Here is a 16,807-nt window from a genome sequence, read left to right as displayed (position 1 = left end):
CCAGACCGGCAGTGTCCCATTCACCATAAGCCACATTCTCTCACCAAATGCAGGGGCTTCAGAATGAAGACACTGGACGAGAGGAGAAGCCTGCTTAAAGAGCACTCCATATGCTATAAATGCTGTTCATCTACAGATCATAGGGCCAAAGACTGTAAAGCTGTAATTCACTGTTCTGAGTGCAATAGTGATGCACACATTTCAGCTATGCATGTCGGACCACCCCCTTGGTCACCTAAAGACCCTCTCACACCCCCGCAGAGTGATGGCGGGGAGCCAGATGCCCCTACCCCTGTGGTCACCACATCCAGCTGTACAGAAGTATGTATGCCAGGACTTCAAGGCAAGTCATGTGCAAAGATCTGCTTAGTCAGTGTTTATCCAAGAGCATCCCCTGAAAATAAAAGAAAAATGTATGCCATGTTAGACGATCAAAGCAATCTGTCATTGGCCAAATCTGCCTTTTTTGATATGTTTGGTGTACAAGGTAGCATACTCCCGTACACCATCAAAACATGTGCAGGGTTATCAGACACAGGAGGTCGCAGGGCTAATGACTTTGTTATTGAGGACATAAGTGGGAAAGTGTCTATGTTACTGCCCACACTGACTGAATGTGATCAGATCCCAAACAACAGGAGTGAGATTCCCACCCCAGAGGCGGCTGCTGCTCATGCTCATCTGTGGCAAATAGCATCACACATACCTCCCCTGGACTCATCAGCTGATATCCTCCTCCTCCTGGTCAGGGATGTAATTAGAGCACACAAGGTCCGCAGTCAGGTGAATGGCCCCAACGATGCCCCTTAAGCTCAACACCTTGACTTAGGATGGGTGATTATAGGAGACGTTTGCCTTTCGGGTGCCCACAAACCCACAGTGAACTCTTTTAAGACAAATATTCTCAACAATGGGCGACCCAGCTTTTTCACTCCTTGTAAGAACACAACAAGGACAAATATGCAGACAAATGCTCCTCCCTTGAAGAGTCACATGACAAACTAGGGGAACACCTCTTCAAGCAAACCACAGATGATGACAAAGTAGCTCTTTCAGTAGAGGATGCATCATTCCTGAACATTATGCATAACGAGTTTACAAAAGATGAGGCAAATAATCGGGTAGCCTCACTCCCATTCCGTTCCCCAAGGCAGCACCTGCCCCACAATAGGGAAAAGGCCCTCACTCATCTGATGTCACTTCGCAAAACGCTGAAAAGGAAAACTGAGATGAAAGAGCATTATGTTGAGTTCATGGAGAGAATCTTTAGGAAGGGCCATGCAGAACCTGCCCCCCCTCTCTCCCCCCAGCAAGAATGCTGGTATCTCCCTAGCTTCGGCATATACCACCCACAAAAGCCTGGGAAAATAAGAATAGTGTTTGACTCAAGTGCTCAGTGTGACAATGTCTCTCTCAATGATGTTCTGCTTGAAGGGCCAGATCTAAACAACAGTCTTGTGGGAGTGCTTGTGCGTTTCCGGTCCGACCCTTATGCAGTTATGGCGGACGTGGAGCAAATGTTTCACAATTTTGTGGTCAGAGAAGATCACCGCGACTACCTCCGCTTTCTCTGGTTCAAAAACCATGATCTCGATGGAGAAGTGGAGGAATTCAGGATGCGTGTCCACGTGTTCGGCAACTGCCCATCACCGTCAGTTGCCATTTATGGGCTGAAGAGGACAGCTGTAGAGGGTGAAAGTGAGTACGGCAGTGATGTGAGACAATTCATCGAACGTCACTTTTATGAGGACGACGGACTGAAATCATTCCCATCCCCAGACAAGGCCATTGATGTAGTGAGTAGGACTCAGAAAATGCTGGCACAGTCTAACATACGTTTGCACAAAATCTCATCTAACAGTCTTACCATCAGAAACGCCTTCCCGAATGAAGACTGGCATGCAGGGCCTTGAGCTAGGGCAGACTTCACCACCCATGCAGCGCAGTTTAGGCTTGGGCTGGGACCTGTCCACTGATCTGTTTAAGTTTCAGGTAACCGTTAGTGAAAAGCTCTACACCAGACGGGGAGTGCTATCAGTCATTAACAGTGTGCATGACCCCCTTGGCTTTGCAGCACCCGTCATCATCGAAGGCAGAGCCATACTGAGGGACATTTCATCCAATGTCAGTGATTGGGACACTGACCTACCAAAAGAGAAACAAGAACAGTGGCAAAAATGGAAAGACTCTCTAAAACATTTGCAGCAACTTGAGGTCCCTAGAATGTACACTTCAATCCCCTTGTCTGTAGCACAAACAAAAGAGGTCGTCGTGTTCTGTGATGCCTCCACAAAAGCAGTGGGCGCTGTTGCTTACCTCAAGCTCACAACTGCAGATGGTTACAGTGAAGTGGGATTCCTCTTCGGCAAAGCAAGACTTGCTCCAAAGCCAGACATTACTGTACCAAGACTGGAGCTCTGCGCAGTGGTGCTAGCTGTAGAGGTCGCTGAACTAGTCCTGGAGGAGCTAAACATCACAGTGGACAAGGTGAGCTTTTACACAGACTCTAAAGTAGTGCTGGGCTACATCTTCAATGAAAAGAGACGTTTTTATGTTTATGTACATAACCGTTGTGGAGCGCATCCGGCGTTCCACACAAGCTCATCAGTGGCATTACGTGCCCACTCATCTAAACCCAGCTGACCACGCCACACGTGCATTACCCGCTGAGCAGCTCTCCCTCTCCACCTGGCTCAGTGGGGCTGCTTTCCTAACAGACTTTTGCCAAAGCTCACAACATGAGCAGCCCTTTGATCTTGTAAACCCAGAGACTGACACTGAAATACGCCCAGTGATAACATGTGCCACTACTCTGTCCAAAGCTACACTCGGAAGCACACATTTTGAGAGGTTCTCAAGCTGGACACTACTACTGAGAGCCATCGCCAGACTTCAGCACATCGCTAAATCCTTTCAACACAACCCTGAGAACCCATGTTGTGGATGGCACAAATGCAGTAAACATCTGGATGAAAAGCAACTTCACCAAGCTAAAGTCACAATCATCCGCACTGTCCAGAGAGAGCTCTATGCAGAGGACTTCCGGTGCATTGAGCGAGGTGAGCCCATCAAACAGTCAAGTGCACTCAGCAAACTAAGCCCATATATTGACACAGATGGGGTCCTTAGAGTTGGTGGGAGGCTGAAAAGAGCACAGTTAACATCAGATGAAACGCACCCCATGCTCATCCCTGCAAAACATCATCTTGCCCAGCTCATAATCAGACACTTTCACAAGGCTGTAAGCCACCAGGGCAGACATTTTACTGAAGGATCAGTTAGAGCTGCAGGCTTCTGGGTTGTAGGGGGAAAAAGGGCAGTAAGCAGTGCAATATTTAACTGTGTCACGTGCCGCAAATTTAGAGGAAAACAGCAAGAACAAATCATGGCTGACCTTCCAGAGGACAGGTTATCCACCGACCCTCCCTTCACACACGTTGGCCTTGATGTATTTGGCCCCTGGCCTGTCGCAGTCAGAAAAACGCGTGGAGGTCAGGCATATGCAAAAAGGTGGGCAACCATCTTCACGTGCATGAGTACACGTGCCATACACATTGAAGTAATTGAATCAATGGACACTTCTTCATTAATCAATGCATTGCGTCGCTTTTTCGCAATCAGAGGCGCTGCCAAACTACTCAGGTCTGATTGTGGCACCAACTTTGTGAGCGCCTGCAGAGAGCTACAAATAGACAAACAAGGCTGCAACAACCCCAAAATTGACTCCTTTCTGAAAGACAGTCAGTGTCAGTGGCAGTTTAACCCTCCACACGCATCCCATATGGCGGGCTCCTGGGAGCGAATGATTGGGGTCACACGCCGTATTCTGGATGCAATGCTGTTGGAACACAAAAGTGCAAAGCTCATGCACGAGGTGTTGGTGACATTCATGGCTGAAGTGACTGCAATAGTAAATGCACGGCCACTCACAACAGTTTCCACAGACCCACAAAACCCAGTGATCCTTACACCTGCCATGCTGCTCACCCAAAAAGTGGGCATTCCTCCAATTCCACCTGGTCAGTTTGAAAGCCGCGATCTATTCAGAGCACAGTGGAGACGTGTGCAACACTTGGCCAATGTCTTCTGGAGCCGGTGGCAGAAAGAGTACATTGTTGGACTTCAAGATCGTCGCAAGTGGAAAGTAGTGAAACTCAATCTGCAACCAGGAGATGTAGTTCCTCTGAAAGAGGGACTAGAGCACAGGAACGACTGGCCACTTGGACTCATTACAAAGACTTTCCCCAGCGAGGATGGACAAGTCAGAAAGATAGAGGTGAAGACATTCCGTAAAGGAGAACACAGACATTATCTGCGACCTATTAGTGAAGTAGTGTTATTGGTGTCTAAGGACAATGCTTAAAGATGTTTGAATTCTTTGCTATACTGTTTATATGTTGTTCTTTAATAAGTTAAAAATGATGACATCTGACAGACGTCAGACGGGGAGTGTTCTGCCCCTCATTCAGGAGTAAAGCAGTGAATCTGTCAATGCAAGTTCACCTGCAGTAAAAATAAGTTCTATGCTTCCTTTTTGCCAACAGATGTCGCTCTCACCATTATTATAGTGTTATTTGTTGCCTTTGTTGTATATGTGGATGTGAATAATAACAGTGCTACCTAGTGGCCCGGGGTCGTAAGCAGCAGCTGAATGAATGGTGGCGGTATTTGAATCCAGCACGGGAGGGAAAAATATGCTGATTGTCCTCTCTCTTAACCTAGTATCGTTTGGAGCCTTGGCAAATCATAATCTGTAAGTGTATAAGTCACAATGCAGTGTTATATTGTGTTCGTTATTGTTTTAGGATTCTTAACATATTTCCATTGTATCAGCATAGTTTGGAAGTAAGCTAATGTTGTTAGCCGTCAGCTGCTAAACCAAGCCGACGTTAGCCTAGCACTGTGAGATAAGTGATGTTTGTCACCAGTAATTATAATAATTTGTGTATGTAAGAGCACTTATGTTCTTTCCTTGTTCTGTATGTTACAGTTTCACAAGATAAAATATGGTCTTCAGTAAAGACAAAGACAACAACAACGTGTCTTTTTATTGCTGGAACCATTTTGATGTTTAGCTCGCTGTCAAGGTTACGTAGTTACACTATCCGAGGGCAGAAGACAGGCATTTCACTGTATCATGTTTTTAGCAATTGTTGCTTTGAACTACCTGGCATCAGAACTTTATTTGTTGAATTCCTGATGCTTTTAAAGACATTCAAGGCAGTGGTGGTATGTTCTCGTGGCTGCAGAGCTGTAGTGTGCATTGGTGTGGGAGGTTTTCTTTGAGTTCAGCAATGTGGGAAGATTCACAGAGCTGTAAGAGCAGTCCAAGTGGTGTATGTTATTTATCCTCTATGATTAAATCCTCCAGGGGTGCACAGACCTGGACTCTAACCAGTCCCATTTGCTGTAGCAGCAGTTCTCTCAACAATCCACTCTGTGTTTTTAGGGGAAAAGTCATGTAATCAAATTCTTATTTCTGAAGCTCAAACCAGATGGTGGGAGCTCAAATCTTGGAGATCTCTGGATTTGTTTTCTCTCCTCTTTCTTCACCCTTCATCTCTCTCCCTTCCTCCCTCCCTCCTTCCCTCCCTCAGTCAGTCTCTTGTTTTTTTATTGCTCTTGTTCTCTGTCCCTGTCTTTCCCATCGCTCTGTCTCTGGTCGACCTGTCCTCCCCCCTCCCTGCATGTGGTTGTTGGTGGTGTACAATGTCAGAAAAACCAGGGAAATTAACCTGCAACCCAGAACCGAGGCCCGTCGAAAAGCACTGGGGCTATTTTCTCAGCTGCATGCAGAGGGAAAGAGGGAGGTGTTGAAATGGGAAGAAGGGAAATGAGAGAAAATAGAAGGGAAATAGATGGTAGTTTGGTAAAGAAGGGGCCCTGCCTCGCATTAAATTGTTTCAAGAACATGTTGGTGTACAGTAACTTCTATTGTGTGGTTTATGCAAGTCTGAAGGAAGCTGTGAACATGCCATAGACACAGTTATGGGCACTCTGGGTAATGAAAGTTGATACTTCTTTTGGCACCACATGAAGCAGGCAGGTGCAAACGTCTGTGGAGACATTTCAGAAATAATATCTGTGTAAAGTGAGCCTTGTTTTCCTCCATTTACATGCTTTGAGTAAGGTCACTGTCTTAAACAAGCAGGCCATATTTTGTTAATTTATGTCTTTGCTAAGAGGTGTTGATCAGCATTTGATCATCATTTGCAGTGGTTGTAAACTGGTCTGACTTTGGAAGCCTTATTTTCTCATGGTCATGAAGTTGTGACCCACTCTTCACACAGTGCAAATACATTTTTAGAATAGTCTAGTAAGTACATATATAACATCAGCATGAGCTTTATTTACACAGAGCACAAACCAAGTGAGCCTCGCAGCTGTATCTTCTGATTGTTATTAAAATGAGTGAAACTTACCACTAAACTGTCAACTGAGCCCATATAATACATGCCTGTGAAAAGGGTGGCTTTCACTTAACAGATTTTGAAGATACGTCAGTGTTTCCTGTTTGTTTTTCAGACTGAAGCAGCTGAGCATTAAGTCATCGTAAACTCCAACTGCATTTCATGTTGCATTTCTTATGTCATTTAATTTAAAGCACAAGTGATTTAAAACCACAAATACAACATGACTGTAAGCTTAACATTTAAAGACCCCAAACTACTTTTGTGTTGAATCCAGATGATTTTTTCCCCTCTAAATCTAATCTTTCCTAAGTGATTTATCAACCTTTATTATAATATTTTCCTCTGCATTTGGCATTTTTCATTGTAAATCAAGTGTTTTCCTACATTAAATTCACAGAACATGTCGATGTTCATAAAAGCTCAGAGTAAATTCAAAGGTTATTATATCAAAACAGTATAAACTGAAGAAAAAGTGATTTTAAAGTTAAATCTCTCATTAACTGAACATAAACCCAGTGTGTCCATCCACTGTCATTGATCCAACTCCATGGGTTTTACTGGTGAATCAATACTGTAGAAGAAGATGACAGTGTTTCCACAGTAACTACGGAGCCTCTGAACGTTGTAAAGATGATAAATTATGTTTTACACCCATTATTGACATAGATTGATAGGATTAGTGGATCAACACTTATTAAATGTTTTAGATCAGTAGATGCTTTTGATCATTGGAAGTTGTTTGGGTCTTTATGAGTTAAACAATATAATGATTTGGCATCTATGACAATAAACAACAATGATCAATGATTATTGATTATGACTGTAATCATACATTTTGATCTTGCCCAGTTATCAGTTCAGAAATCTTAGTGTAATTTATATGTTTGATATGTTAAATTGTTAATGACGTTGGTGATACATTATTGTTGCAGTTATTCCGTTCATACCGTGGGTCCTGCTGTGTGTGTGTCTAGTAAATTAAGACCAAATGACACTCAAATACCTACTATTATCACAGCGTCAGCAGTCGTCCTTCATTAACATGCTTTAAGACCTGCACATATCACTGTTGGAAAGAGTTGCTTTCACTGCTGCACATCTATACAACAGAGCAGTATAGACTTTAATAGAGAGACTATTCCAGTATTTTAGGTTTCTATGACAGCACAGACAGCCACCCAGGCTGCTGTTTCTTTGTGTGTGGACTGGATTTGGGTCTGAGCTGTTTCTCCACAACAAACCAGTGTCTCCACTCCAAACATGGACTTACAGGCGCACACGAAAATACCAGTGTTAAAGAGGAAATGGCATCTATAAACATATGCATATTTTTTGATGATTGCCGTGTTGTTCTTTACCTTTATGCTTATAAGGCAGGGTGGGTTGAATTTACAGGGAGTGTGACAGATGAAGCCATGACGAGAGGGTATGGGAGCTTTGGCAGCCTCACTGTTTCTATAGCAACAGCAGGAAAATAAACTGCTGTGGTTGTTGGCTGCTCGCCTGCTGCTGAGGGGATTGTGGTCAGAGAGATATGTCTGTCTACAACACTGTATACGGTGTGTGTGAGTGTGTGTTTGGGGCTGGCTGGTATTGTGAAATCATCAGAGCTCCAGAGTTTTATGGTTTCGTCAAAGGTTTACATGCACATGCAAGGGAAATACCACCTTCCATTTGTGAATTATTTTCCGCCCTCCTGTTTCTCCATATTCAGGTCATGTCAGCAGCACAGGTGAAGATGGTCAGACCTGAATATCAGCACCTAGAAAAAATATAAAAGTGCCTTATGCTGCACATCTGCCAGCACCACCTGTGTTTGCTTCATTTGTCTTTGGTGGGAGGCCAGTTCTGGAGCTTGCAGTTCTGCCATGCAGATTTTACTGATTTACTTCACCCCTCATTTTTGTCACTGTCTTCTTTTCATATTCCATGTACAGCAGACAGGAATTCCAACCAGATACAGTAACCTTTTAACCTAACCGGGCTCATGTGGATTCCTTTTTTCCCCCAGGGGAAGCTAAATTACGTTTGAAGGTGATAGTTTTGTCACCAAGAAAGTCTCTTGTCTGGAAAAGGCAAGTTGAAGAACTTGAAAGCCAAGATCAGACCAAAGATTCATGACGAAATGAGATGCAACTTGGAACTTATCAGAACTACTTGTAAAAAGCCTGGTCTCCTGAAACTGTATCAGTCCAGACTAATGCCAGGAGACAATATATCATTTACATAGAAACTTCCATAAATGTATGTAATTTGTAGAGTAACTTACATGACTGAGGACAGCAATAGTGGGTTGTTCACCATAGCTACATGTCTGGTATTGATGAAAGACCAAAAACGGAGAGAATTTCTCCGTCTATTCTTGGGTCCATTTTATTAGTTGTTGTTACTTCTAGTATGCAGTGAGAACCGGGGGTATGGGAACAGGATTCACTGGATAAACAGCTGATAATAGTTCTGTGTTTCACCGTAACAGATGAACCACAGCCATAAACACTGAGAAAACACACACACAGTGTACTGCAATGTTACAAAACCAGCCTCTGTCAGTTTGACAAACTGAATCACACCCTCAGCCGGTTTGAATCATGTGGAACTCACACTGCAACCTTTACCTGTAACTCTCTGAAACAATTTAGTCTTGTGATGAATCTGTAGGGCTTTAGGTTTGAGCGGTGAAACGGTCTTTGTATAATTTGACTAATCCTTGTGGAGGGAACTCGTCTTCTGAGTTGTGGGTATGTCTGAAGGTCCATCACCTCTCCTGTAGTCTCAGTACTCAGCTCTGTGTTCTGAACAGTTATAACCTGAATTTTCCTCTCCCTTTAAAACCAGCAGCTCATGCCTGTCTAGGTTGTCTGCTCCTGATCCTTCTCCGGATCATGCTGCTTTTACTCGTTGAGGGCTCTAATTAGATTTTACCCACGTGCATCACTGTTTCAGTCAGTCATGAGAACAGTTCAGTAGGAGACGGGGGTAATCCAGGACACTTCATTAACTCTAGTACAGGGGTTCCCAAAGTGGGGGTCCCGTGGGATGGGGTGTCCTGCAACCCCCGGGGGGTCTGTCTGTCTGTCTGGCCATCTGTCCATGCATCCGTTGGGTAAAAGTACCTGGAATTTGGTACCTGGTACTATTTTTTTAGTATCTGCTTGGCTGAGGTTCCAAAACAGGTGAAGAGAAAGCCTACTAAAATGTGTCATGTAAAGACTGCAGACCACTGATGGGTCACAGAGTTGTCACTACATCACTGTGTCATCAATATGCAGCCCACCATTTTTAACAAACCAGATTCGGAAGTTGATGGTAAATATACCGGTAGGCTAAATACATTCATGATGACAGCCTGCAAAATGACACCGTGGTCGGTCCAGAAGGTTCCGACATTTCTGTTTTTGGTGCCGATGAAAAGATTCAGTGTGAGTTTGACGGGACAACACATAACGAGTGAGTTCATCAGAAACTCTCAGAGCAGATGACAGCACACGGTTACCAAAGGACCTTCATGCAATGCCAGGAGAAGCTGAAGGAATTACGCGCAGTGTCGCTATGACGACCAGGTACTCTAAAGTCGGTACTATTCTATACTGGAAACGGCCTCCAGGACAGTACCTGATACCTCAGTCGAGTTGAGCTGGTTCCACGTGGTGGAATTGCGGCTTAAGCGTCCTCAGAAAATGGAGTCCACTCATCCCCTTCTTGTATACAGCCTGTAGGACAGAAGGACAGGGGGACAGAAGGACAGAAGGGAAGGAGTGCCCTGATATAAGTTGAATCTGGTGTTATTTCCTCTGTCACAGCTCTGTCAGGAATCGAAAGGAGACAAAGGAAAAGATGATCAGTCATAATATGTGGACAAACTGCCCTTTTACACCATCTCTTTAAGTGTCTTTAAGTCTGTGTGTCACACAGGGTGTGGATTCTTTTTAGAGCTGAACCGATTAAAGAACTCTGACTTTGTTAACTCTGACTTTAGAGAAAACATGGTTTTCAGTTTTACAAAGTGAACATAGCCTCTGGCTGGGTCATAGAAGGATAATTATCATTACTGAGATATATACTGGGTCATTCCATGGCAATTCAACCAATGGTCCCCACATGACCCCCTCAGAAAATTCTGAAAAAATTCACACTTGTTTACCTACCAGATAAACAAACACATCCGAAAATTTAATGTCATATCTGTAATAGTTTAGGAGATACAGCCCTTTGAAATTTTTTTTTTTTTTTTTTTTTTTAATTTTGCAAATTTGCTTTTTGGCCAACTTTGAGGAGCTATATCTCCTTAAGTATTCAAGCCACACTGCTGAAACGTACTGTCTGGGGTGAAATCCCCCTGAAAAGACCATATTTTGCATCAAAATAATTGTAGGTGCCTTCATGTTTGGTCCATGAGGCCTTGAAATCAGGCAAAAAGGCTAATTCTTAAAAATGTCCTCTCTCTTCAGGCTTGCACTGTGCCATAATGGATGAATGTAGAGACCTAATTTTTTTGCATGGATTCTTATGGTCAAAATGCACCAATATACCGCAAAAAGACTACATTTCAATGAAAAGTGTTGCTGTGAGGCAATGAATAAAATAGGTCGATTTCAATTTTTCACAAAAATACTCTATTTGAGCACCCAAATTACCATGTAGCCAGTTAATGAAAATTTTGAAATTTTTACCATGTCTTCATATATGTTTCAAGATGATGTGCACAAAATTTTAGCTTTGAGATAGAATTGGTTCTGTTTTTATTTTTTATTTTTTTACTGCATGACTATATTTTCTTCAAATTGTATACAAATGTAGGTGTAAATGGCATTTTTAATGGTATAATGGCATTGATTATTGCACAAGTTATGATCATACTTGAAATATTTGAACTAGGATGTGGAACTGCATGATGGTTCAGATAGAATAATTATAGATTTCCCAGAACTGGCTCAGGTTGATGCCTGTAGTAGAGACTTCTCGGAAATTGGATGGAGCTGGTCAGTTGACCCAATTTCACCAGGGTCAGTGACATAAATGTAGCTAAGATTTCCCAGAATCACCAATTTTCTGCCTGTTTTTCTTGATAATGTCTTTCTGTGACATTCATCCTTTAAGATCAATCCAACAACACATTTTTCCTCCATGATGAATAACTATACTATACTACACTATACTATACTATACTATACTATACTATACTATACTATACTAACTATACTAATAACTGAATAACTATTACAGATATGACATTAAAATTTTGGATGTGTTTGTTTTATCTGGTAGGTGAACAAGTGTTAATTTTTTCAGAATTTTCTGAGGGGGTCATGCGGGGCACTTTCTGAAATCTGGTTGATTTGGGATGGAATGACCCTATTCATACTTACAATAATACATGTCTGTCTTAAGGGCTTATTTTGTTTACATTCTCAGCTAAAACACATTTGTTAAAGCCTTTTGTTTTACGTACTTTTACTCATTTATTTTGATATCAACACTCGTTTTCTCGAGGGAGAGAAAATAAATAAATATGACATTTTTTCCACAACTAAAGTTGAAGTATGTATTCTTTGCACAGACAGTGTTTACATTTTGAAAACCTTGTTGCATTTGAGAATGCATCCAGTGGGGCATCACAATAAAATTAGGCATGATGTGTTAATTCCGTGACAGGAGACATGTGATGTTACCTAAAATTAGTTTAATATCCCACATATATCGGCAGCAGTATCGGTAGATATTGGAATCGGAAATTAAGCATTGGACAATATCGGTATATCGGTTTTTGGCAAAAAAGCCAATTTCGGGCATCCCTAAAATTAACCAATGTTGGAGTTAATCATTGACATATGCCGGGCTGCAAAAATCAAACAATATGTGATCCACTTTTTATGTAGTATATTGAAAAAAATTTTTTTTTTTTGTGTTTTTTGCATCCAAAAAAATGGTTTGTTTACATTACAAACACGGCATTTAAAGGGTTAAAAAATGTGACAGTTATTGAGTATTTGGTATTTTTATTTACGGCTCAAGTTGATGAAATGGATAAAAAGTGTAAAAGAATTAAAAACAAAGTGTATGAAAATTTTTTTGACATTATTCCACAAGCGTGCTAAAAAGGCACACTTGGTGCTTAGTAAGGGCCTAGCTGGACGGGATACTGGAGGGTTAAGGCAGCAACTAATGACTAGTCATCGACTACTTTAGTGACTTGTCAACTAGTCACATTATGAACTTCAAAAACAATAACTTTTATTTAAATTTATATTATATTTATATCGACTATTTGTCGACTAGTCGTTAGAGCTCTTAGATCAGTGTATCCCAATCTGGTTTTCTATGAAGACAGACAAAGGCAAGGCAAGGCAAGTTTATTTGTATAGCACATTTCAGCAACAAGACAATTCAAGGTGCTTCACACAGGACATTGAAATACAAAGACAAGGGAAAAACAAAACACATTTAAAACATTATAAAAGAGACATGTAAAAGGCGATTAAAAAAGTGCAAGTAAGAAAACAACACATAAAATCCAAAAATATAAAAACACACACATATTAAAGTAAGAGTTGCAGTGCAGAGTTTGGAAGGAGAATATAAAATTTAAAACATAAAAAGCCTTTTAGTCAAAGGCAGCAGTGAACAGGTGAGTCTGTAACCTTGACTGAAAAGCACTCAGACTTTCAGCAGACCTGATATTTTCTGGTAACCCCTAAAACAAACATTTAAGGTTACCTATAGTGAATTGTCACCGCCTGCCATTCCAAAAAATCACGTATAATCCTAGGGGTTCTGTCAGGTATCTTGTATTATACTCCAGTGTCAAGTACGCGCGGATACTTAGTCACTGCTCTGTCAGTCATTCATGGTCACAGACATGTTTCCTCCTTCACGGGCTGTTCCAGCACCGGTACTGATCCAGACTTGTTGTATTGTCTGATGACCTGGGCTTTGATGGACTGGTCACTGACCCTGTGCGGCAGACACCAGTCTAATATTACACATTATTGGTCAGTGCTGGGCGGCGTCACTAGGACAATAGCAGAGTGCAAAGCTTACGGCTGCACCAACAAGTGTGAGCACATGATTTCCACTCAATCTGTCTCACTGACTGCTGCTTGTTTATTTGCACGGCATCACCTGTAATCAATGATGGTATGTCACTTACGGCCGGCAATGGCTGCTCCCAATATGTTCTGCCCCCGCCCATAATTCACGTAATAAAAAGGTCCAGTGTGGTGCATTTATGGTAATTTATTTTATTTTATTTTTTTAATGAATTTGCGCCTCTCCTGCTTATAAGGAATACAGAAAGGACAATTACTGTCGTGAGCATGACCAGTACAGGTGCACTTTAACCAAGCCTCAACTCTCAAATACTTCATGGAGATGATTTGTCATATACCTGTGTAGCAAAATATGTTGTAAAATATCATGTCCGATATTCATCTATCAGTGTACTATGTAAGGTGATGGAAAAACCTGATTTAATTGTATTGTCTCATTCTTTCTTTACAGGCTGGTGTTTGGGACGCTGTATCCTGCGTACTACTCTTACAAAGCTGTCAAAACCAAAAACGTCAAAGAATATGTAAGTTCATGAGTATGACTCTGCTCACATGCACCTGAATTATAACTAAGTGTGATCCAAAGCATGTCTGAGTATGTTTGACCCCCCAGAGGTTGGTCAATGTGATCACTTCATGATGATCATTCACACTTCAGTAGATGTGATGTAATTAGGCCCGAGCCGAGTAAAGCCGGCGCAGGGCCTATTGAGTCTGCAGTGGGCGCATGGGGACAAAATCGCCAGTGACGCGGTCACCTTTTGCCACTGTCGCCACTCTCACACATATTCACATTCACGGCACTGAGACCTTTCCGAAGATGTACATTACGTGCACAAATCGCATATTTACACCTGCTCAGAATGAATGGGAGTCAATGGGCCACGCCCACTCGGGGTCAGTCACATGGGTGTAAGTGCACGACACGTGACATCTGACCCCACAGACATGTGGGGGACCTCGAGACCTTTCAAATAAGGCCAAATATGTGGTTGCCACGGAAACGGCTATATTGTTCTTGCTCAGATTATTATTATTATTAGGGGGCCAAGCCCGCGGGGACTGGGGGATGCGTATGCCAGCATACGCGTTCCACAGTTCCAGCGGTGCTGTGGAACCCTATTGTTTTTGTACGGATTTTTATTCTTCTTCTTCAATATTATTATTTTTATTTTTCCGTTGATAAAACTGTTACTGCAGCCTAAACCGTACATGGTACGGTGGTGCAATTTGAAGGGTTGGTCCAGACCCCTGCAGGGACCTCAGATGCAAAAATGCGCATATATTCACAAGCAGGGGGCGCTATAATCAAGGACAATGCGTTTTGGTCTATAACTCCCACACCATATGTTGCAAATTCAAAAACCTTATATCCTCGGATTCCCTAAATAGTACTGAATCAAGTGAGCTAGGCCACGCCCATTTCCGCCATGACTTTTTTCCCCGCAAAATAGCGAAAACTGAAAAACCTACTTTTTCAAACTCCGATGTGAGAGTTTTTCTGATCTGCATGAATTTTGGCACATACACTCTTCTCATGGGCCTGATCCAAAGTTATTACAAGAATTTTGTTTGGTTGAAAAATGCGAAAAGTCGATACATATCAAAACCATACTTTTTAGAACTTCTACTAGGGTTTTAGCCCCATTGGCTTCAAACTTTGCACAGACAATCTCCAGAGGCTTGTGATCCAAAGTTATCACAATCAGTTTGCTGCTGTAAAAAATGCGCTAGTGATAAATGAACAATTTTTTTTTGCTAGCGAAAAAACACATATTGTTGCATATCTTTGTCAAAATAAATGCTATCCACATTAAACTTAAGACACTTGTTTTAAAGGTCAACCAGAAGCTCTGTACCAAGTTTGGTGCAAATTGGACAATAGGTGGCGCTATAAGCATAGAAAAACCAAGTCACAAAAAAGTTGGTCTGATTCACACGAAATTCGGTGAGCACGATGGGGGGTCACTCCTGAGACCAGCTGTAACGTTTGGTAATAATTGGTCAACGTGGGTGTAATTTATTACAACAAATCCCAGTCCCACCCATTCATCCTTTTTTTTGCATTCCTAACGCATTGGTCCCATTCCAGTGAATGCAGGGAGGCTTCTGATCTAAAGTTATCACAATCAGCTTGCTGCTGTAAAAAATGTGCTAGTTATAAACGAACAAATTTTTTTGCTAGCTAAAAAACACATATTGTTGCATATCTTTCTCAAAGTAAATGCTATCCACATCAAACTTTAGTCACTTGTTTTAGAGATCAACCAGAGGCTCTGTGCCAAATTTGGTAAAATCGGAAAATAGGGGGCGCTATCAACAGAGAAATATCAAGTCACAAAAAAGTTGGTCCGATTCACACGAAATTCGGTGAGTATGATGTGGGGTCAATCCTGAGACCAGCTGTAAAGTTTGGTAATGATTGGTCAACGTGGGTGTAATTTATTACAACAAATCCAAGTCCCACACATTCCTCCTTTTGCATTCCTCATGCATTGGTCCCATTCCAGTGAATGCAGGGAATCCGGCTCCAACTGTTCCTGCAGCCTAAAGCGTACATGGTAGAGCGCTGACATTTGGAGGGTTGGTCCAGACCCCTGCACGGAACTGAGACGCAAACAATTATATATGTCCACCAGCAGGGGGCCATAGAACCAAGGCATATGCATTTTGGTCTATAACTCCCACACTGTATGTCACATATTAAAAAACCTCATATCCTCAGATTTCCTGAATAGGGTTGAATCATGTAGGCATGGTCAGGCAGATTTGTGGGATGACTTTTTTTCCGGCAAAACTGCGAAAACTGGAAAACCTATTTTTGAAACTCCTACTTGGGATTTTATCTGATCTGTGTGAATCTTGGCATTTACGCTCTTGTCATAGACATGTTACTAACTTATCAAAAGAATTTCGTTCAGTCGAAACATGCTACAATTATAAATGAATACATTTCTTTAGCTAGCTAAAAAAATGTTAACTATTACATATCTCAGTCAAAATAAATGCTATCAACACCAGATCTTAGATCTTTGGTTCTCATCTGTCTTTGAGGGTATGAGCAGAATTTTGTGAATGTTGGACTGTAGTGAGTGCTGCAAACATGAGAAATTTATATTTCTTAAACGGCTAAACCGGTTTTCTAATGAATTATGTAAGTATGATGTGGGGTGACTCCTGAGACCAGTAGATACTTGGTTGACATGTCACTGTGAGGGTATCAGCTGAATTTGATGAATGTTAGCCTCTAATGGGCGCTGCAAATATGTGATTTTTTTTTTCTCTGAAACTCCTTTACAGATTTCTATGTAATTTGGTGAGTATGATGTGGGGTCACTCCTGAGACCA

General features: G+C 41.9%; 1 protein-coding gene across 5 annotated transcripts in view; it reads left to right on the top strand.

Moving 5' to 3' along the window:
• reep3b (receptor accessory protein 3b) overlaps window positions 1-16,807 on the top strand; it is a 168,507-nt gene that overhangs the window by 32,201 nt on the left and 119,499 nt on the right. For all 5 annotated transcript variants that reach the window (XM_030121754.1, XM_030121752.1, XM_030121751.1 and 2 more), the window contains exon 2: window positions 13,911-13,983. In XM_030121754.1, the coding sequence (XP_029977614.1) occupies window positions 13,911-13,983 (73 nt within the window). The remainder of the gene's footprint in view (window positions 1-13,910; window positions 13,984-16,807) is intronic.

The sequence above is a fragment of the Sphaeramia orbicularis genome, chromosome 19 (genome assembly GCF_902148855.1).
Source record: "Sphaeramia orbicularis chromosome 19, fSphaOr1.1, whole genome shotgun sequence".
NCBI lineage: Eukaryota > Metazoa > Chordata > Actinopteri > Kurtiformes > Apogonidae > Sphaeramia > Sphaeramia orbicularis.
This window is presented reverse-complemented; position numbering and strand designations above follow the sequence as displayed.